Raw genomic sequence first — 23389 nt, 5'->3', positions numbered from 1 at the left:
GGAAGCCAATTTAGTGTTAAAATATTCCAGATTCGTCTGCTTGCAGGAAAATTAGCCGTAAGAGCAAACTAAAAGCAGAGAGTGTATAGTATAGAGAGACGTATATTCCTATTCCCGAATAATAAAATTTCGTACACCGTTTTTTAACTATACGGTAATTGAAGAGAAGTTGAAGATCCCTACACGCGATGTCGCTAGTGGGAACTTTTCATAGTATTGAACGTCTGGAAATTGTTTCCTATCATTTTAGGATGATGAATTATTTGGTTAATAAATTAATTGAGCGTAAAATTTCATTGGAAATATGAAAAATAAGTACAGCAAGGTTTACTAGTTTATAATATTTCAATATTGAAGGTAATTTTTTTATTAATTCAAGAAATTTATGGAGAGCAGCCTAAAGGACCGGTGCCTAGAGAACAGATGTAGAGAAGGTAAAATTAAAATTCAATTTGGAGGGAAATAAATTATGTAATATAAATATCAAATGTATAAATATTAAGAAAAACAATTTTAAGAAAATTTTTCTTGATATTATTAACAGTTTGCTGTCTAACCTTTACTGTGATTTAATATAGAATCGTGGTCTATATCTGGTTTTTGGAGGGCACTTTGTATGTAAAATTCGATGTGTTTCTGGAATAGAACACTCGAGCGATTTACTATAAATTATTCAAAAACAACTTTTTCAAAGCTTTGATTAATTTGTTAGCCGTTACGCAACAACTGCTGTTTACAAGCTTTTGGATCGAAATAAGTACCCATATCAGACAATTTGGCGCCCGTACATTTATTGTTTTGATATATAAGATATATTTAATCAATACTATTCTGTAGCTTAAGATATTGCATACTCCGATTTTCGTTCGTATGGTTTGTGTCTTCAGTATTCAGTTGAAAGGAAGGCCCGTTCGAAGTCTGCAGGGCGATGGGGAAAACTTTCTCCATAAGTTCTAACGGTTTGGGTCCACTTGCGCAGTTTCCATTTGCGCACTTCCCACTTGCGCAGTTTCCACTTGCGCAGTTTCCATTTGCGCACTTCCCACTTGCGCAGTTTCCATTTGCGCACTTCCCACTTCCGCAGTTTTCGTTTGCGCACGTTCCCAATTGCGCGTTTCCCATTTGCGGAATTGCTATTTGCGCAGTTTGTCATGTGCGCAATTTACCATTTGCGCGCTTTTTCCCGATTGCGCAGTTTCCCAATTGCGCGGTTTCCCAATTGCGCGGTTTCCCAATTGCGCGGTTTCCCAATTGCGCGGTTTCCCCGTTAGCGCGGTTTCCCCGTTAGCGCGGTTTCCCCGTTAGCGCGGTTTCCCCGTTTGCGCGATTTTCCTGTTGCGCAGATTTGTTATTTGAACGGTTTTCCCATTTGCGGGGATTTTTATGACTTAAATATTCACTATTAATCCTTTTTCCTAGAAAAAGGGTTATTTCTGGCAGGTAAATTTTAACATTACCTTGTTTACCATCCAGCTGCGCTGCTAGTGTTTGTTTAATGTCCGGTTGGGCTATAAATACCAAAAACAATTAGGTTTTTCTAAGTTAAAATAGCATTAGTTGAATTAGTCTCTTGGGGAAAATATATATAGTCCAACAGCGACTCGAAGCTGACAGTTCCAGCTTTAAGGACGATTTTAATGATGGCCATACCTCTTAAACAATTGTAGGCGGCACAATAAAAACGATACTTTTTCGTATTTTATAACAAATTTATTAATTTTTGTATCATTCTTATTGTTATAATAGCAAATTAAAGATAACAGCAGCATTAAAAACTTATTGGTTTTGAAATATACGTCCTCTGTAGTAGAACACCTATATGAAAACGGTGCCTACGCACCTGCGGCGCGCCCGGCTAACCTAACCGTTGCGCGCTAGCCTTGATATAACTACCTCTATATAAAAACTATTTCGTTGAAATGGCCTCCAATATAGGACAGTTACGTCCTATGTGAGAGGCCAATACCAAGATATTTCGTTAGAATGGCCTCTGTCGTAGAGCACCTCCTATAGTTAAAAACTATTCTTTCTGACCCCTAGGAAACATGCAGTGCAATTAAAAAGGTGCATTTTTGGTGGAAGGCACTAAATTTAAATAGCAGCCAATATACTGTCCTCAGTGTTACAGATACTACATTTTCATTTAGCCTAAAGGCTGAGAAGCTACGATTCGCTTGTCGACCGAAGATTTATTCCCAACAAAATAATTCAACAACCGATATGTCAACTTCAAACAACTTTAAATTATTGGTATGGACAGCGCGACCGGTAATTAAAAATACACCAGCAGCACAGTTGGATGGTAAACAAGGTTACGTTAAAAATAAACTACCTGAAAAAATCTTATTTCAAGAAAAATTGTTTAAAATAGAATATTCAGGTGGTGAGAAGCCGCGGAATAGAAAAACCTGCGCAAATAGAAAACAGCCCCATTGGGAAACCGCGCAAATGGGAAATCTGCGCAAGTGGAAAACCTGCGCAAATGACAAACCTGCGCAAATGAAAAACCGCGCAAATGAAAAACCTGCGCAAATGAAAAACCTGCGCAAATGGAAAACTGCGGAAATGGGATACTGCGCAAATTAAAACTGCGCAAATGGAAAACTGCGCAAATGGAAAACCGCGAAATTGCATTTGCGGAAATGGGAACTGCGCTAATGGGAACTGCGCAAGTGGCCCATTACCGTTCTAACCGGTGGGGGCCAAAAGATCTAAACGGAGTGAGCCGGCATCTAAGTTTAAACTCACTCACCATTGATAAGAAAAGTCAAAATATTATAATTTCGTTATATTTAATAGGAAAGATACGTACGTCAGGACGGAAAATGTGAATTATCCCACGCCAACAAGTGGCCTTTGGATGAACGGACTTCAATATAGCTTCTCGGGTTAGTCATTTCCAGCCCAGCCGTGGCCTTCCGTACTTCGAGAACTAGGTCAAATAGTTTCCACAATAGCCGGAGCTAAGCATAACTTTGTATTATTAGGTTTTTCCATTTGATTGCTCGGGATTCGCTCCGAATCTGTCTCTGACGTCACAGAGCTCGCCCCAATCGACTAGAGTACAACCGCAAATGGAACATCCCATTTACATAAATTCGCGCTTTGTCCGTTTTCGTCTGCTACTAATTTAAATTTTCGCGTCTTGTTCTGCCATTTGGCCCAAAATTCTAAAAGGAACACGCAAAAGTTTGCTCCGATCTCGATCCGTTGATCTTCGAAATCGGCTGATCGGTTTTGGGCGATCTCGGAATTAAGGAGCCAACTGCGCGAGTGTCTTGCTAATTGTAGATAGAATTAAGTCTTAGATCGTGTCTTTGCTTATTGAATCGACTGTCCGCCGAATTAAGTTATTATCTAAAATCTTACACGCCGTCTTATTAAACTATATATGAGGTTAGCGCACCATCTGGTCCGGAGTTTAAAACTCCGTCCAAAAAAGGCGCCACTGTAGTTTTAACGTCGATGGGCACTCCTATCATTTTGAGCTGTTTTGAGTGAAAATTTCGCCACTTAAAAAAGAGCGAAAGAGATTATCGAATTTTCACTGATCAAAGTTTATGGAGCGCGAGATGAGCAGGCCTTTAAAAAAGTGGCCATTTGGGAGCCCGCCAATGGCCACGATAAATCGGGAACTGCAAAATTATTACATTTTTGTTTGTTAGTCTGTGCAAAGAAAATATGAACCTCGGAATCACTTCTTCGCGCGTAGTCAATTCGTGACCGAACACTATCTCTACGCCCACTTTATTTCCACATAGAAACCTAGAGAGGTAGCGGTTGAAGTAGACGCTGTTAGCTTTTCCTCATCATTATTCGTAAATTTGACTTTATAAAAAATGATACTGGCATTTTAATATAATTTTTACCTCGATTGCTTATATTTTGTTATGAATAAAAAATATTTTCAAACTATAACTAAAAGCCCTTGCAGTACAAAAATAATAAAGTACTATTAGTATAAATTATAATTAAAACTATTAGTGTTAGTTCTATCACATATATGTTTCAGCAACAATTAACATTTAAAAACTAAAACTTTAGATTTAGATTTATTTCGCGAATGGCGGATCAGTCACCCTGTAGTAAATGTTCATCCAGTTAAGTTCCAGGAAAATGAAGACAAATGTGTCGTGGTCCAATATCACCCAATGTCCCTTCGAAAACCAAGGATTCTGATTGTCCTCTTCCACAAGCTGGCAAAGACCTTGAAACCTGAAAAAATAAAAGACAGTAATTAAAACCATATTTAAGTGTTATCTATTAGATTTCCTAGTAGTGTGACAGTCATTATTTTCCGCAAGTTACGTTTTTACTGAGAACCAGTTCTACAACGACCGTAGTCAGGGCCGTCTTAAGACCTTTTGGGTCCATGGGCTAAATTATTTCTTAAGACCTTTGCGATCCCCAACGGTCAGCCTTTGTATGTCCGTTGTCTAAATTCAACTACACAATAAGCAAACCAAAGCTTTTAATTTCAAAAGTATAACATAGTCCTACTGAAAATAAGATTTTTACTGACAGTGACTCGCTGTTAGGTTTTAGAAATTGTTGGTACCGTATGATACGTGATGTGACGATGAGTCAAATTACTTTAGACGTAACTAAAAGATACATAATATTAAATGAGTATAAATAATATTTAATTAACTAATCCCTTATCCCTAGAGTAGAGGCGGTATGGATGGCCTTTCCGGGGCCCCCAAACTGGCTGGAGGCCCTGGGCTGTAGCCCACTTAGCCCATGGCTTAAGACGGCCCTGACCGTAGTTTCTTCTTACCATAAGTATGGTGTTCTTACAGTAGCTTTCTACTAGTAGTCCGGTCTGGAATTCAAAACAAATGCTGGTATTTGATCGATACTTAGAAAACTCGCTGAAACTAAATCTACGAAACAAGCGATCTGGAGTAAATTCCACATACTATCATATTCGAGATAATAAGCAACATTTCTATGAAGGAACTTTTATCAACTGAAAAATTAAAATCTGAGCTAACGGAGTATATTAGCGAATTCTCACTGAAACATAGTGTGTCGGAATCCAATAAACTTAAATGGTGCGTCGTAACCTAAGGATTGCAAACTAAAAGCAACCAGCCTGTTAATGCGTGTCTGAAGTCCCGCTCTCAAGAGGAAGCGGACACAATTATTCTTCTCCATGCCTTAAATATTCCCAAGACATCAACAGTGGTTGTTGAGTCACCAGATACAGACGTTCTGTTGCTGTTGATTTATTTTTATACATCTCTTCCTTCCCAAACATATGGCACGCCAAACAGGACAAAATTAAGTTCATGTCTTGAGATACACTTTTTTTTGTCTTGGGAGAAACTTTTTTTTGTCTTGGGAGAAACTTTTTTTTGTCTTGGGAGAAACTTTTTTTTTGTCTTGGGAGAAACTTTTTTTTTGTCTTGGGAGAAACTTTTTTTTTGTCTTGGGAGAAACTTTTTTTTGTCTTGGGAGAAACTTTTTTTTTTGTCTTGGGAGAAACTTTTTTTTTTGTCTTGGGAGAAACTTTTTTTTTTGTCTTGGGAGAAACTTTTTTTTTTGTCTTGGGAGAAACTTTTTTTTTGTCTTGGGAGAAACTTTTTTTTTGTCTTGGGAGAAACTTTTTTTTTGTCTTGGGAGAAACTTTTTTTTTGTCTTGGGAGAAACTTTTTTTTTGTCTTGGGAGAAACTTTTTTTTTGTCTTGGGAGAAACTTTTTTTTTGTCTTGGGAGAAACTTTTTTTTTGTCTTGGGAGAAACTTTTTTTTTGTCTTGGGAGAAACTTTTTTTTTGTCTTGGGAGAAACTTTTTTTTGTCTTGGGAGAAACTTTTTTTTTGTCTTGGGAGAAACTTTTTTTTGTCTTGGGAGAAACTTTTTTTTGTCTTGGGAGAAACTTTTTTTGTCTTGGGAGAAACTTTTTTTGTCTTGGGAGAAACTTTTTTTGTCTTGGGAGAAACTTTTTTTGTCTTGGGAGAAACTTTTTTTGTCTTGGGAGAAACTTTTTTTGTCTTGGGAGAAACTTTTTTTGTCTTGGGAGAAACTTTTTTTGTCTTGGGAGAAACTTTTTTTGTCTTGGGAGAAACTTTTTTTGTCTTGGGAGAAACTTTTTTTGTCTTGGGAGAAACTTTTTTTGTCTTGGGAGAAACTTTTTTTGTCTTGGGAGAAACTTTTTTTGTCTTGGGAGAAACTTTTTTTGTCTTGGGAGAAACTTTTTTTGTCTTGGGAGAAACTTTTTTTGTCTTGGGAGAAACTTTTTTTGTCTTGGGAGAAACTTTTTTTGTCTTGGGAGAAACTTTTTTTGTCTTGGGAGAAACTTTTTTTGTCTTGGGAGAAACTTTTTTTGTCTTGGGAGAAACTTTTTTTGTCTTGGGAGAAACTTTTTTTGTCTTGGGAGAAACTTTTTTTGTCTTGGGAGAAACTTTTTTTGTCTTGGGAGAAACTTTTTTTGTCTTGGGAGAAACTTTTTTTGTCTTGGGAGAAACTTTTTTTTGTCTTGGGAGAAACTTTTTTTTGTCTTGGGAGAAACTTTTTTTTGTCTTGGGAGAAACTTTTTTTTGTCTTGGGAGAAACTTTTTTTTGTCTTGGGAGAAACTTTTTTTTGTCTTGGGAGAAACTTTTTTTTGTCTTGGGAGAAACTTTTTTTTGTCTTGGGAGAAACTTTTTTTGTCTTGGGAGAAACTTTTTTTGTCTTGGGAGAAACTTTTTTTGTCTTGGGAGAAACTTTTTTTGTCTTGGGAGAAACTTTTTTTGTCTTGGGAGAAACTTTTTTTGTCTTGGGAGAAACTTTTTTTTGTCTTGGGAGAAACTTTTTTTGTCTTGGGAGAAACTTTTTTTGTCTTGGGAGAAACTTTTTTTGTCTTGGGAGAAACTTTTTTTGTCTTGGGAGAAACTTTTTTTGTCTTGGGAGAAACTTTTTTTGTCTTGGGAGAAAGAGAGGAAATCCGCGTGGAGAGAAAGTTGGTAGCCGCACTGGGCGAGAAAGCGTAGCGCATGCGTTGAAACATTTATCTCCTCTTGGAGAACTTTTTGGCATCGCGTCTTGTAAAACGTTTTTGCCTCTTGTATAACTTTTTTAAAGCCCCTCCCCTCCCCTCTCTCGAAAATAAGGCGATAAATCTGAATTTTAGGATTTCTCGTATCGTACTAAATATTATTCACTTTATTGAGCGGAGCGAGCGAAGCTCTCTTAGCAGCGAGTTCAATGGGAAAGTTTTGTCCGTTCGTCCGTCCGTCCGTTAGTAAGTTTCAAAGGAGGGGGGGGGGGGCGCAAGATAAAGAGGCATGGTATGAGCCACGGGTTGTGAGAGAGAGAGAAAGCGAGTAGGTAGGTGGGTGCTAGACGGGGATAGGAACGGTCGTCCCTTAGTAAGTTTCAAAGGAGGGGGGCGGAAGATAAAGAGGAATTGTATGAGCCACGGGTTGCGAGAGAGAGAGAGAGAGAGAGAGAGAGAGCGAGAGGGTAGAGGGGGGGGGGGGCGCTCAGCGGGGATAGGAGCGAGTTGTACGGGAACGTTTTGTAGAGAAGTGGAGGGGGTGGGGGCTCTGATAATTCGCAGAAATATCTCGAAAACAGTAATTGATGAGGGGAATCCCTTCGAGGGTTTTTTTTATTGAGAGATAGGGAAACTGGCAATGGTACTATAGGCAAAGTCATTGATATTATCTATATTTCCACCGATACTCGCGAGTATTTAAACGAGTTGCCACTGTGTACTTGTTAATTTTCCAACATACACACTCAGGTCCGTCGTTATACAACAATCTGATACCGATCCCACCAGACACCGTTTCGTTTAAAAAGGGGGCAGCCACTTGTACTCGTAAGCAACTCCCACTGCAACTTGCTTACGCAATCAGCATTCATCGTTCCCAGGGCTTAACACTTGAGCAAGCAGTTGTTGATCTCGGACCCAACGAATTCGCTCTCGGCATGGCATAATTTTCGATCCCAGATTTAACGTAGAACGACTTTTGAAAGTCAATAGTAAGACCGGGCTAGCTTTTAAAAAAAAAGAACTGGAGAGGCTGAAACTACTATGATATGAATGTCATAAAAATAAAAGTTATTACCTTAATTTCTTTAAATGTGTGTTCAATATTTGAATTATTTATATTGTCGCTAGCTCGTTCCGCTCAGGTTTTTGTAAAAATTCCCGTTGGGGTTTTGTGACGCCCTAGTATTATTAGTAATTAAACTATTTAAATCGATAGCAATAATTAACGTTACTAAGTTCGGGTTAAATATTGAATTTATTTAAACGATTAAATATAGTTCTTATAATCAAACCGCGATTAATTGTAACAGTTTCAATAAATAATTACAAAAAGTACACAAGACCACACCGAAGGAAAGTTAACTTCGATGATTAAGTTTGCACTCTTGGTCGGTTAAAAACGATTAAATCATGGTTAAAATGATTCAATGAACTAAATCTTGATAAAATCAAGTTAGTTATTAATTTGTTTAAATCTCGATTAAGCGGATTATATCTCGATGAAGTTGATTATATCTCGATGAAGTTGATTAAATTTCAATTAAGCTGAGTAAATCTCGATTAAATCTGATTAACTCAAGATTAATTCTATTCTCCGGCCATACTGAATAGACAGCTAAGGGCCTGTTGCCAAAGCCCTAGCGAAAGTGCTAGCCCATAGAATTTAACATATGCGATTCTAGCAAAGCAGACTTTTGCAACAGGTCCTAAGCCTCAGAATCTTTTCACCGACGTCATTCCGCCGCAAGGTGGGCGGAATGGTTTTCAAAACAATTTAATTTTAAGATGGAGGAGAACTCGCGACGGAACGACCTAAATTATAAACTATACTAAATAATATCAAAACGCTTCTAGATAGCGAAAAAACACGAAAACATCAAATTATATTTTAAAACTAAAATCAATTAGTAGTAAAATTAGTTGGAATTTAAAATTATTAGCATAATACACATTTCAACCAAACTTTAATATTTTGATAAAATAGTGGGATATATAAATTAAGTGATTTCTCAAAATACATATCTTAATCTACATTAATAAGTGTAATCGGAAGCCTATAGTAAGATAAACCTCTAACTCCCTATACCGCCAACGTAAAACTTTTGAAACGTCTAGTTTTCGACACGGAGCAAAGAAGGTTTAGGATTAGCAAATCTCGTGAGCGCTACATGAAGTCTTTGTAGCGAAAAAGTAGTTTGCTCTCCAAACGCGACGATTGGCAAACATGAAACGTATCCTTGGTTTAAAACTTTAAACGCAAAGGACGGGCAAGGCTTAACGTTTTTCAAAGCGTATTGATAAAATTATAGGGAGATATCGCCTTCAGTTCTAACATTTATTACCTTTATAATGGAGAAATTACCAAGTTCAATCAAAACGAGGCGAGTCTCAAAATTTAAAATCCCCAGCAAAATCCCATTGATTTCAGATTTCAAGTGATTTCAATATTTATTTGATTAAAGTTACTAATGCTACTAAATTTACATTATTTCTAGTGATTTCACTGTTGATTTGCACAACTGAAGTCCCTCGGTATGAATATATCGAAATGACTATATTTTATGGCCAGATATCGGCTTAACAAATCGGTATCCCTCCGAATACCTCTAGTTCTAAAACGAGACGGTTCACGATTTTGGGCGAGTTAGAGGCTTCTCTTATTATAGGCTTCTGATGTAATTGACCAGGGTGCGGCTATAATCATTGAGGTATATGCATTTCAATATCGAACACATTTATACAAAACGTTCATATTTAGATTCTCAGAATACGTATGATTAAACCATCAATAAATTAACATTTTAATCTACATTAATAAGCGTAATTAACAAGATAAAAATTGGCCTGAAGGTGCCTATATTTAATGAGATATATGCATTTCAAATATCGAAAAATGTGTTGGTTATTTCTGTTAGAGATCGCTGTATCCTAGGATATTTATTTTATATTTTCTGGCAGTCCTGCCTTTGTATCTTATACTAATAAACGCCTATTCTATTGTGCCTTCGGGATATCAGCGGGCTCATGAATAAATTTTCGACCAACTGTAACTAAAGTAAAGTTAAGTAAAGTTTTCGAGTAAAGCCGTATCCGTGGCCACGTTTACAGGGTAAAGCTAAAATACAGATTGAAAATCAAACTGAAATTGGGTGACGACTACCGAATAGACAAATTAAATGTCAATAATTATAGGCAGTAGGCACTGGTCAATGCGTGCCCAAGGTTTGTTAGATGCAAAGTCTTGTTGGGTTGTTGTGGACCCAGGATATGGAGCAGATTGAAGAGTTGCGCAAAAGGCTGTAGACCATAAAGCGAGGGCTATATTTTACAGAATAGTAAATGATGAAAGTCTAGACGATATAGTAGACTGTACTACAGCGGAAGACATTTGGGAAACCTTAGAGCGCATTGATACCAAGTACGACACATGGCATGGCCTTTTGCTTATGAAAGATATTGTGACCACAGAGAAGAAACCTGATGAAACCATAGGATACAGTGGATACTATTTGTCAAGACAAAATGCTCTCTATCACAAAGTTAGAAATGCTGAGTTTGATGCAGTTATTTCTGGATTTGCAGTACTTGGATTACTCGAAGAATATTAATATCTTGCTGGAATTCTGCGAATTGCAAAAGAAGATTTAACTATGACTTCTTTGAAGTTCAAGTTACTTGAAGAGGCACCGTTTTCAATCTGAGAAGAATTACGAGCCCGATAGAAAAGAATCACAGCAAGATAAAGCTTTAGTAACGCAATTCAGTGTCCAAAAACGTGGAACATCATATAGAAGAAGCAGAGGTGGCATGGCTAGAGGAGGAAATTCAAGTAGAAACACACAATCACCAAACCCTAAGGAGTGTAGAGTTAAATCCCATGCCAATTACAGATGTTACAAATGCCTTGAGTTTGAGCATATTGCTGTAGATTGCACTCACAACGAACATAATAGTCAACCTAAGTTTTTACCAGTCAATACCTATAATATGACAATTTTCACCAACAAACAGGAAGTAGCCCAAGAAAGCAATAGCACACTCCGTAATGCAGCCCTCTTTGCGACGCAGTACACCGCTAGAGGCTCAAATGGTCATTGGGTGGTTGACAGTGGATCAACCGATCACATGCCATCCCAACGTGACAAATTCATTACTTTCACAGAGCGAAAGGCCGTAGTCAACTGGATGACCGTGGAAACTATAATTTGACTTTGAGAAATACTGTCTACGTACCTGATTTGAAGGGTAATTTAATATCAACTAGCCAAGTTACTGACAAGGGGTATCATGTAATCATGAAAGCGAATTTAGCACGAATAGAACTGGACGGAAAATTCATAGCTGAAGGTCGAAAAGAAGGTCGTCTCTATAGTATAAATGAAGCCGATACCAGACCAAACCCTACTACGACGTCCGTTAATCTAGCAGAGTCAAAGCGATTATGGCATTGGAGATTGGGTCATTTACATGTTTCGGCAGTTGAGGATTTGGAACGAAACGGTACGTGAACTATGGACGTTGGTGAAGAGAAGGACACCAGTTGTTGCGAAGTTTGTATGGAAGCGAAATTGAAATCTAAATCTTTCCCAAAGAAAAGTTTAACTGGAGAAGACAAGCCTCTTCGTTTGGTACATTCTGATGTTGTTGGACCAATTAAACCCAAATCGAAAGGAGGAGGTTCTTACTTCGTAACATTCATGGATGACTATTCACGGTACACCGAAGTGCATATATTGCAACGACAAAGCCAAGTAGAGGAAAGGTTCGACGCGTATCGAAGAAAAGTTGAAACATTTCACGAAACCAAGATCGCTGCATTAAGAAGTGACAATGGAGGGGAATACATGTCCAACTCATTCAAAAACATGCTAACAGACAGTTAACGGTACCTGGCAGGCACGCTTCAAAAAAAAAGGAGTGGCGGAACGAGCCAATCAAACGATTATGGATGTGGCGCGATGCAATCCGGTATGCCAACATATTTTTGGGCTGACGCAGTAGCCACTGCCGTTTACATTCGGAAGAGTTGTCCTACGAAAGCAAACAATGGCCAAGCGCCGCTTGAGCGTTGGAAGAAGACACCAGTGGTAACCTCGCACTTGAAAGTATTTGGATGCAGAGCCTGGGCAATGAATGATAAAAGAGACACAAAACTTTCCCCTAAGGAGTAGCGTGGATAGTCATTGGATATGACGGCTGTGCCAAAGCGTACCGTCTATAGAACGAAACTTATGACGAAGTGTTCCTAAGCCGTAACGTCAGGTTCGATGAAGACAACTTCCCAATGAAAGTAAAACTTGATGAAGCGATCGAAAAACGTTAATTCCTGGAAGACTTCTTATGGCGCATTTTGAATGTACCAGTGTTAGACGATAGGGATGCGGATAATGACGAAATGGAACCAGTCAATAAACGCGACGCAGAACCTGATCCAAGCAACGAAGACGAATGTAGTACTGGCGATTCGGGGAACGCTATTAATGTAGATGACGCTGTTGCCGAAAGCATACCTCAACTAACTAGGAGTGGCAGAGAAATATTAACCCCAATTTGGACCAAAGATTTCGTGATGAACAGAAGGTGTAATAGTGCTCATTCTACAGAAAAACCAGTAGACCCTCGATCAAGCAAAGAAGCATTAAATGGAGGAGGTATACATTGGCGAAAAGCTATGCTTGAAGAAGCAGAAAACCTCATGAGAAATGACACTTTTGAGTTTGTTGAAAGACCGAAAAACAGAAAGACAGTTAAAGCTAAATGTATATTCAAAACAAAGTATGAAGAAGGAAAATTAGCGAGACACCGAGCCGGATTTCTTGCTTTGGGTTACACCCAGATCCCTGGAATGGACTATGACCAAACGTATTCACCAGTCGCTCAAACGAAAACCACCAGGCTATTATTCGGAATAACTGTTGAAATGGGCTGGCATATTGAACATTTGGACATCACTGCAGCTTACCTAAAAGCGGAATTAGACGAAGAAGTCTATTTAAAGATACTAGAAGATTTTGACGGTCTAAATGAAGACTTAAGGAAACAATTTCCAAATGCACATACCAATGAAGAGCTAAAAACCAAGGTCTACGTTTGGCGACTACGTAAAAGTATTTACGGTCTTCACCAATCCGGACGTCTATGGAATAGACATTTGGACGCACTGTTATGTTCCCAAGGCCTTAAAATATCAAGAGCCGACCCTTGTGTATATTATCATTTCGACGGAACTCTCATCGTCACTACTTACGTGGACGATTTGGTGCTCTATGAAACCCTGGAGGCGATCGATGCCTTAAAGAATGCACTAAAAGGACATTTCGATGTAACAGAATTAGGAACCGCTTAGCACGTTCCCTCCACGAAAATTCGTAGAACTGAGAATAACGTTGTTATTTTCATTAACCCGAGGGGCTATCCACTCTTAGAAAATCTGAACACCGGATTACGCTTAGATTACCAAAGGCAGGGACTTCAAAGATTACGCGTAATCCCATTAGTACAGTCAAAAGTACGGCTCTGTACACCGATTACGCGGGTGATCAGCCCCTCGCCTTAACCAAGCACTCTTTGCGACTGAACTGTTAAGGGAGATGGGTATGCGCTATTCGAAAGCAGTAGCCACACCACTATGCTTAGGTGTGAAATACAAACAATGTGATGATGGTCAAGATCTCGATATGGATAAAGCCACGATATACCGAAGAGTAATTGGAAGCCTTTTGTATTTGGCCACCCACACATGACCCGATCTCGCATTCTCAGCGACATACCAGAGTCAATTTAACCACAGGCCGTCTGCTGACCATTGGACAGGCATGAAGCATATTTTACGTTACTTCAATGATAACAAGAATCTATCACAGAAATTTGAGAAAGGTGGAAAACCACTTCAAGTATATACTGACGCTGATTGGGGTTCAGATATTCAAGATCGAAAATCATTCAGTGGATATGTAATTAAGCTAGGAGGCGCTGCCGTGAAATAGAGTTGGACATGCCGAAAACAACGTTGTACCGCGTTAAGTACCGTTGAGGCTGAACTTGTAGTTCTCAGTGAAGTGGTGAAAGAATGCACATGGATTAAGAGTCTACTGAAAGAAATCGGGCTAACAGCATTTGTACTTCAACCAATAGTCGTACAAATTGATATGACGTCAGATAGATCTAAATACATATATCTCCGGATGTTTCATGTTCGAGATCTTATTGAGCAAGATGATATTTCTCTCAAATACGTGAGGACCGAGGAGAATCTTGCCGATTAACTGACCAAAATAATTCCTAGTCCGAAGATGCAGCAACATCTTAAAAAATTAGGGATCTCTGATCCAGGAGGGTAGTTAGAGGTCGCTGTATCCTAGGATATTTATTTTATATTTTCTAGCAGTCCTGCCTTTGCATCTCATGCTAATAAACGCCTATTCTATTGTTCCCAACTTGATTAGACTTTTACTTCTTATTTCCAGTTATAACAATTTCCCTTGCAACAACATGGGGGGTTACACTGATATTAGAAAAGGTTCATTTGAAAGTTCCATTTTTAAAAGGGTTCAGTATTGAACCAATTAATTTTCATTATACATACAACAGTGCCGTCTTTCCCATTGGGCAAAAAGGCCCCATTTTTCAATTTTTGAAATGCAAAAGAAATTTTAATCAAAAAAAAATTTAACATTGCTCAAAAGTCCTAAACTTCATATTTAGTCGCGTCTATAACCAGGGTAAATCTAAAACGAATAAAGACTTTTGATTATTAGTATTTTTTAAATTCAGAATAAGCTTCTTCTCTAGTAACCTTTAGTAGGACAAGTGAAACTATTTTAACCGATAGTTGTAGACTATAGTGACGATAGACTTCGCACTGGAGGTTAGAAACTTGGGTGGGGTTATTAGGGGTCTCGCCCATAGCTTTGCTTAGCGGCCTCTAATTATGTAAAGACGGCCCTGACGTCCAATAAACCATCGGATGGTCATTGTTAAAAAAGGGGTAATTAAAGTTCAAAAATTAACTATTGGAGGTTCCTACTCCAACCAAGGTTCAAAGGGAGTTCAAAAATTAATCATACCCCAGTAGCGCAAAGAAATCGGCCCGATGGTGTCGGTTTTCCGTCGGCCCTACTTTCCCGAAAGCCGTCCACTATCTGCTCGAAATATGACCGTCGGCCGACTGCACGTTTAATAGTCCAGATTTAGTCGTCCGCGGTGTACTACCCTAGTAGCAAAAAAGTGCTAGCTCAGCGCTATTGAAAAGGCACCGGAGATAACTGCCGGCCAACTGTGAATTAAAGTGGGAGGCATGACCTACCTGGCCAACACCACGTTTTAGTGATAGCTAACTTTAGGCGGCCCAGCACTCATCCGATCTTGAGCCACCATTAATAGAACCAATTTGCCTACACAATTTCACATGCCACGCTTTATAAGCACACGGCCTTTCCTCCCACCCGTTCTCCTGAGCTCTACGCTACTGAGAGGGTTTATCTTCCCCCTCCAGCACACGGCCTTTCCTCCCACCCTTTCTCCTGAGCTCTAGGCTAATTAGAGGGTTTATCTTCTCTCTCCAGCACAGGACCTTTCCTCCCACCCGTTCTCCTGAGCTTTAGGCTAATGAGAGGGTATCACTTAATAATCTTTGGTACCAAAGTCTTGTTCTCTCGCTTATAGACTAATGCAATATGATTTTTAGACTGATAATGAAACGGCTACCTTCCAATGCTGTTTTCTGGGAGGGGCTCTTCGAACTCGTTAGAGAGGTCGTCTGGAACTCGGAAGACCCCAAGAGGCGTGTTTGTGAAGTCCTCGTGAACGTAGGGAACATTTGCGGCTTCAACCAGTTTCAAAGAATCACAGCTCTCTTGATCTTCCCAAGTGATGTCATGCAGAGGGTGGTTGAGGTTTGCCAAAAAGGTCACATTTCCGGTAGGTACGTTTATATCACCCTAGATCAAACCAAAAATGTATAAAGATTATTAAAGGCATACCAGCTTTCTTTCAAGGCCCACTAGCTCAACAGAGTAGGAGGTCCCAGCGCAATCTTCTTTATTTCTGATTCCCAGAAGATTATCCGCCTTCGTGTAGTTTTGTCCCCCTTTGTAACCCGGCCACCTGAATTATTGGCTTTAAAATCGCTTGATGACTTACGCCTAAGGTGGTGCCTTGGGTATTAGCCTAGCTGATTATTATTACCGGCTGAAAGGGGGTTACTATTACGCGAGGAAAACGGAGGATTTTTTTAATAATAATAAGCTAGGCTTATACTAAATAAGCTATCTTAGGCCCAAATTATCCTACGACCTTTAATGCCATTAATATAAAAATGCCTGGTTTTAAAGCGTAAAAGGATGGTGACAAGCCCTTCATGCCATGAAGCCAATAGCTCCCTTCACGTACTATTAACTGTTAACGGCAACAATTCATTATGGAAAGAACTAGAGAGAAAACCAATTAACTAGGAGTAAAAAGCTGCGATCGGACCCGGCACCTCTGGCCGTGAGGCGGAAGTACTCCGCCAGCCCACCTTCCGGGAAACACGAGGTGCACAGGCTGTTGCCCACTTATCCTTGGTTTACCTGAATACGTTCTTTCTCAAAGTGAAAAGCTGCATTTTACCTTATGTATCACGCCGTTTTGTATCGGACGCAAAAACATTTTCTTTTCAATTTTCGCGGAAATACGAATAGTCAGTTACAGAAAAGTTAAATTTAGGAATTGAAAATATAAAAGTTAAATACTAACACAGACACTACCTTTGGCAAAGCTTTAAACTGTATCTAGATGTTCTAAAGTCAGTTAATTTAGGAAGAGAAGGCTTATGTCAGTCGCGAAGGTTAAAGCGACAGATAGGGTTAGTGTTTTAATTGGAGTACAGTTAAAATTTATCACTACTCTAAACGGGCGACTAGTACGTTATAAGTTACCCAACTGCCATAACTAACCGTGATTTTCAAGGCTGTGGCTTTGGTTTCGTCTTCGTTGTACGTGAGCATAATGAGTTCCGGGCCGTAGACGCTGTAATTCGCTTTGAAGAGCCCTGGTTGTATCGGATAAATTGGTTTCTTACGAGGCACTCCGATTCTGTAGAAAGTGCACGAATTCCTGGATGCCAATAACGAAATTATAACAGCAATCAGAATCTACAAGCTTTCTTATGTTTTAACAAAACTATTTGGCGAAATAAACTGTTTCGCGCCAAAACATGGCCGCCACCATTTCGCCTCGATTGAAGGACACAATTTTGTATATTGTCTGTAACGCTAATTAATTATACTTTACTATTTACCTTTGGTTTCCCCCTAGCGACTACAAAAACAAGGTTCTCGGAGCTCCTGAAATCGTAAGATAAAACTAGGGATATGAAAACTTATTACTCCGGGTTTACGATGCCAATGGTCATTTAATCAGGACACAAGAATACACTATCAATGAGGTTCTTAGGCAACCGTGTACATCAATTTACACAAAAAAACGATTAACTTCCCCTACACTCCCAACCCAACAATAATGGTTTCTACCCACCCACTAATAAACCCCGACACTATCCAAATATTAACACAATTTATTTACTAATCCCCAATATTAATAATTACTGCCAAGCCATTTTTCGAGAAAGTACTTATCGTGATAGTTCGGAGAAATCGGATGAAACGCACGGCACCTCGGAAAGACGAAACTTGAAGAAATTTGATTAGATGGCCACAGAGGAAGAGTAGAGCTTGAGGTGACGTTGATATCTCTCGAAACGGGGAATGATCATTCCTTGTATTGGGTCAGCTTTTGGATTTAAATCTGTTTGCCACGACCGTGAATTAAATTATTTTGTCCTAGCCTCCCAGGATTTTATCTCGACAATTCGAGTTTGGTTTCGACTCCGTGGTACACCCGGACTTTTGGGACTTTTTTTATGCACCTGAACTCAGGAAGAAAACCTTCCTTGCCTCGTTCTATCTCCTCCTTTATTTTGTTTTTCTCCGTGCTCCTTCTTTTTGTTGTCCCAGGACATCCGGGCACCTTGGGGTCGCGGGTCACGTGGGGGTCACGCTTTGGTGGGAGGAGTTTACACTACCCAATCCAAAAATTACGAGTAGTCATAATACAGTTCTACAATTATTTATGATTTACAATTGATACTAAGAAATTTTAAAAGTTATTCGGAAGATGGCTTTATGGCTTATTCATCATGGCTTGGCAGTTGGCTTGGCAATTACCCCAATTACTAACCCACCAAAATAAACTAATAAATTATACAAAAAAGTAAAATCCCCTGACAAGTAAAAATATTCCCCCAAAATCCCAGCATACACTTTCAAAATAAAGTCATAAATTCGTCACAACGAAAGGAAAAACATTTTTCCCGAGAAACTCGGACGGTTTGGCGATTTGACCATTGGCATGTTTTCTTTTTGGATTTAAGAAATGGAAGAGTAATAAAAGGAGATGAGCTCTGACCTTGCCCTACGCTAGGGGAAGAAACCACTTAAGGTAGCCCGCTTCCCGACCTCTGGGACCTGGGGACACTAACGACCTTTTCGGGGAAACGAACCGCCGATAATAAAAAAGGACCTTTCTTAAAATATTGACGAAATATATAAATTTAGTGTGACATGTCTTAAAAAAATCCTGTTGTTTACACCGAAATAAAGATATCTCATTGATTAGAGTAATGCGCTTTATTTTTAAAAATACTATCTTCACGTAGATTACCTGGCTGAATATTTAGAAAATAACAAATTAAATAAATGGTATTTTATCGCAATAAGACAAATATGCCTACTAGCAACCGTTCATGAAATTAACAAAATCATGGTTTGTTCAAAATGGCGTGAAACAAAAGTTTTTTATGATTTAAAACCTCTTTAATTCCCTAGGGAAAATTAGTTGCTATTACTATCCTATATTTTCTTTGATTTTGCTTACCAATAGTTGGCGTTGAACCTGTTCCGAAGTTCAGCTGGGTTGTCAATTTCCGGGTCGTAGCCTGGGGCCAAAGGTCCGTAGCCTTGATCTCTCAGCCACTTTTGGAATTCCTATTCAAATCGAGGAATTTTGGTAGGGGTAAATCAGAACGGCCAAACGTTTATAAGCAGGTCCGCCGAGAGCAGGCCCGGGCCTCGAGAAAACAATTCTGGGCCTCAAGAGCCCCTATATATCTGTACATAGCTATTAGTTTTCAACGAAAAGTGAACTTCTTTTATTCAAACATGGGCCCCAGGGTGTACGGGCCCCGTCTCATCGAGCCTGCTGGCAAATAGAAAATGGTCTGTAGAATACAAACTTTACCTCCTCTTGGCTTGTTAGGTTTGGCAATGGGTTTTCAGATTTCAAAAGGGAAACTTCAAAAGCATTGATGTCGTTTCTTTTCTAAAAACAATAATACGGAACATAACCAGAGATAATATACCTATGCTTATCAGATGGTCACTAGTGGAGATGAAGTACATTTAAGATTTCTATAAAGTTTGGTCACCCTTTATTACGGTTTGCATTAAAATAACCAATTTGAATAATAATGAATTAACGGGGATTTAATTTCAAGGTAGTCAGCAACATTACACGGACAGGTATTTTTTTATTAACCTTAGTTTATATGCTTCTATAACTAGATAGTGTACGATGGTCTGTTACTACTTTTTGCTACAGCAGGGTACACGACGACGAAATAGAGTGGAACGTTGTTCAATCGCCCTTTTCGGCTATCCTAGTTTATTATAAATCTCTGAGCATTTCACAACTACCCACCGAATCCTAGTGATTTAGCCACAGAGGGCAGTTACGTAGGTTCTTCGCGCAATTAAAATAGTTCAAATGAGAGTTTCGATTTACCAGAAGTCGAATTTTGGCCTCCTTTCCAGCAGAGGTCAGAATCAAGACTCGTTCTCCGTCCGAATCGAACCCGACCGAGAAGAGCTTTCTTCTCTTCAGAGGATGTGCGCAGCCCAAGAAATACGGAGCGTACAGCTCCATGGCCACCAGCTGGCCCTGTTCGTACTACGGTAAGGAAAATTGACACAAATTATGAGCGTAACTAGACCATGTTTACTTGTTGGGTGTACGTCCACTGTTTAATGTTTGAACGCACCCTTTTTAAAGAGAGTATAACTGAAAATTGAGGGATTGCAAGGTTGTTTCAAATCTCCATTCCAAACTCCGCCAAATCTACACTTTGGTATAATAGAACGATAGGAGTGTTTCCCCTAGTTATGAACTAATCACGTTCAACTAAGCTAGGAGGAGCGCCTGTTAGGAAAAGGTCGAATTTGGAATAAGGTGATTTAGTAGGAATAGAGGCTCCTACTATCTTTTCACCCTACACGGTGTTTCAAGCGGCAAAAACATGAAATTCGTTGATCCGACGACCACCTTGATACTCCCTTTTTGAAGTCTTACCTGAATATCCAGAAGACCACCGAAATATTTCACCGAGAGTCGCCAAAGACCCATGATAAATCCATACGGATGCAATACTACAAAATTAAAAGTATTCTTTTGAGCGACTAGGTTAATAAAAATTCTTGCTAAAATAGTAAGAAAGCTTTTAGAATTTTTATCTTTAAACATTATTGTTGAAAATAACGATTTGAAAGTTACTATTGGTTCTTCGTCAATCAGCACGCTTAAAATCTAACGAAATTTATATCGGTACACGCCTGTTTCAAGCGAATATCATTAACGATAAGCTTATATTGGATATAGATACCTCTAGAATATATATTTTATATTTGTGGTAATACGTACTTTTCGTGTAGAAATTTCTGGCGCTAAAACGCTTTTCAATGCTGCCAAGTTCAATGTTGTAGTCTGAAATTAATAAAAAAAGGTAACATAATGCACCTACAACGCAAGGACAGTTACCGAATGCGTGAAGATGGAAACTATTAAGCCTAGCCATAATATTAGTTCGCATTGAAATAATTTAATTAACAAATATCTGGTCGTTATTAGCCCAAATTATACAGTTTACAACAATTTTTTTTTATATAATAAATTGTGTGAAATTGTTTGTTCTTTAACAATATTTCAATTAAAGTGGACACGAATTTATGTTTATAATGAGTTTTAATTTGTCACGAGTGCAACGACATACCCGTATAACACAGTCTTCTCCAAATCCTTTCGAAATCCGTGGTATCTCTGAATTTCCGGGAAACCAACGACAGACATCGAATTTCGTATGCCTCGAGAAAAGAACACACGTGCATCAAAATCTCTTGTGGAAGATCCTCTATATTCAATAGCTCCATAATTTGCACGGTGAAGTTCCTACAGAATCCGAATCGCTTTACGTTAATATAATTTCAAAGTCGTCATCATTACACATTCGTTTACCACGAACCGATAATTCCTCGACGACTCCGGACTCGTCTCAGCCAATGGTAAAGCGTGATTTAGAGGGAGGCGTGACTTAATGTTATCTTTCACCCTTTGTTTTAGCATGCTCAAGCCTACGTTTTTTGAAAGCAGCGTGTGGAATAGATATTCTAGGTGTTTTTGGCAGATGGAATAGATATTGTACGTGGTTGTTTGAAATAAAAAAAACATTTAAAAGGTATACCTCTTCAAATATTTCACCTTGTTATATGGTCCATATATTAAAAAATGTAAATTTTGATAAATGTCCTTGTTTTTCGAATGATATAATTTTTATAGTATATTTATTTTAATATTTTTTAGCAATTGTTTTGATGAAAACGGAAATGGGGTCAGGTGCAATCGGTCTGCGCGTGGCAAGGGCGTATCCAGGATTACATTTCATGGGTTTTTTACTGAGGTAGTAAAAACATGATAGCCCTCTCACCCAACCACCCTTAAATAGGCCCGTGGGTTTGCCTGCCTACTAGCATGCTTAGTAGGGGCCCACAACAAAGATATTTCGTGTAATGGCCTCCGATATTGGAGAGTACGCGTCCTAAATCGGAGGCTTCTACAAAGAGAACGAAATATCTTTGAATTGGCCTTCCATTTAGGTCGGGTTTTATCAAAGCACCATAATTCGGAAGCCAGCTCAGCGAAATCTCTTTGTAATCATCTCCGTATCTTGTCGCAGGTTCCTGTTATATATTGCAAAACCCATCATTAAAAATAGCAATACAATAGTCAATTTTGGTCACTTTTGTAACAAATTAAAATTAGTTAATTTCGTTGGACGGTTTAGCTAAGTGAAAAATATTGCACTATAATAATAATACATTAATAATGTAAATTTTAATCTATATAATAATATCAATTTCTTGATTTAGTAAACTCTGACTTATCATTCCAATCAAATAATCATAATAATATACACCCTTTCAAATACTAATAATTGCCGGTTTTTTTGAACGCATCTCGCAGCTTGAGGTTTGCGAACTTCGAGTTGCCATTAGTTTTAATTTTATTTAATGCTTCTAGTAGCTTCGAAAACACACCAAGGCTAAATATAAGCCAACAAGAGACCCAACAGCGGATTGTTTACAGGGGAGTTAGTTTTGTAGTTCGTCTTTTATATAAATTTTTTAGTCAGTTTACCTACTAATAACCAAATTAGCCAAAGGGAAACCACTCCATTTTAGATTTTTGTCAAATCTTACCATTTACCTTACGAATTATATTTTATCTTAAATTAGGAAATGCACTTAATATTTACTCCTACTGAAATGCACGTTTTTGAGAAGTCAGTGAACATAACCACGAGCGGAGTGTATTCATCCACGGAAACCTACATTGCATCTTCACTGCCGAAACTAATCCTTTCATCGAGTTTGTCGTTTCTTCAAATGGACTACGACGTAATAATTCGAAATTTTTAAATATTACTCTGAAGTTATGACGTCTCAAATCCAGAATTTTTCTTTAAGCATACGTTAAATTATGTTTTTTGCTTTAAAAAAAAGCATGGTTGCCAAAAATGAAAAAATTATTAACATTTTAGGAGGAGCTCCATTTATTAAAGTTAAGTTTGACTTAAGAACAATCCGAAATGCAGTTTAACGGTTTAACATTGAGCTGGGTGGTATACTTTTATAAAGACTGAAATCAAGGGATACTCTTAGAAAAGTTAGAAATGCAATATTAAAGTTACGATATAATTAGTTTAAACCTTCAAACCTTAAAAGCAAAATATATATACTTAAAACGATCTATAAAAACCTTGCCTTGATTTACCCATTAAGATCAATTTAAAATTGGGTAATTACCAAGAATTACTAGGATTCCCTAAATTCAATTAAATTTGAAAACAATTATAAAGGTCGAAATCAAGTTGTAAGACACATACTAATCTCTCAGGCGTATAATTCAATATGGCATTAATCCAAAATGACACTAGAAAAATACTCCCAGGCTTAGTCCAACTGAAAATTAGATTGAATCCGGTGTGATTATAAATTTCCAACTTAATCATTTTTGGAAAAATCCCTGAATTCCAATCTTAT

At 38.4% G+C, this 23389-nt stretch overlaps 1 protein-coding gene across 1 annotated transcript; it reads right to left on the bottom strand.

The window, feature by feature from the left end:
- Window positions 1-3913: 3913 nt before the first annotated feature.
- Window positions 3914-21342, bottom strand: LOC149954456 (F-box only protein 31-like). The gene is made up of 10 exons (XM_090169075.1): window positions 21306-21342; window positions 21064-21239; window positions 20715-20777; window positions 20367-20494; window positions 19803-19967; window positions 19260-19340; window positions 18897-19006; window positions 16919-17078; window positions 15690-15922; window positions 3914-4215 (listed from the first exon to the last, which is right to left on the bottom strand). The coding sequence occupies exons 2-10, from the start codon at window positions 21218-21220 to the stop codon at window positions 4053-4055; spliced, it is 1260 nt and encodes a 419-aa protein (XP_090025201.1). The 5' UTR covers window positions 21221-21239; window positions 21306-21342; the 3' UTR covers window positions 3914-4052.
- Window positions 21343-23389: the final 2047 nt, after the last annotated feature.

The sequence above is a fragment of the Leiobunum rupestre genome, chromosome 3 (assembly GCF_980474605.1).
Source record: "Leiobunum rupestre chromosome 3, qqLeiRupe1.1.hap1, whole genome shotgun sequence".
Taxonomy (NCBI): Eukaryota; Metazoa; Arthropoda; class Arachnida; order Opiliones; family Sclerosomatidae; genus Leiobunum; species Leiobunum rupestre.
The sequence above is the reverse complement of the archived record's forward strand: the minus strand, read 5'-3'. Positions and strand labels throughout refer to the sequence as shown.

Bases quoted from the DNA above. Each gene is read 5' to 3' on its own strand.
- LOC149954456 (XM_090169075.1), bottom strand. From the start codon at position 21,220: ATGGAGCTATTGAATATAGAGGATCTTCCACAAGAGATTTTGATGCAC. The intron at 20,778-21,063 runs GTATGTCGTTGC...TATTAATTTCAG, and splicing joins GAGAAGACTGTGTTATACGG to ACTACAACATTGAACTTGGC. The intron at 17,079-18,896 runs GTAAGCAAAATC...ATTGGCATCCAG, and splicing joins AGGTTCAACGCCAACTATTG to GAATTCGTGCACTTTCTACA.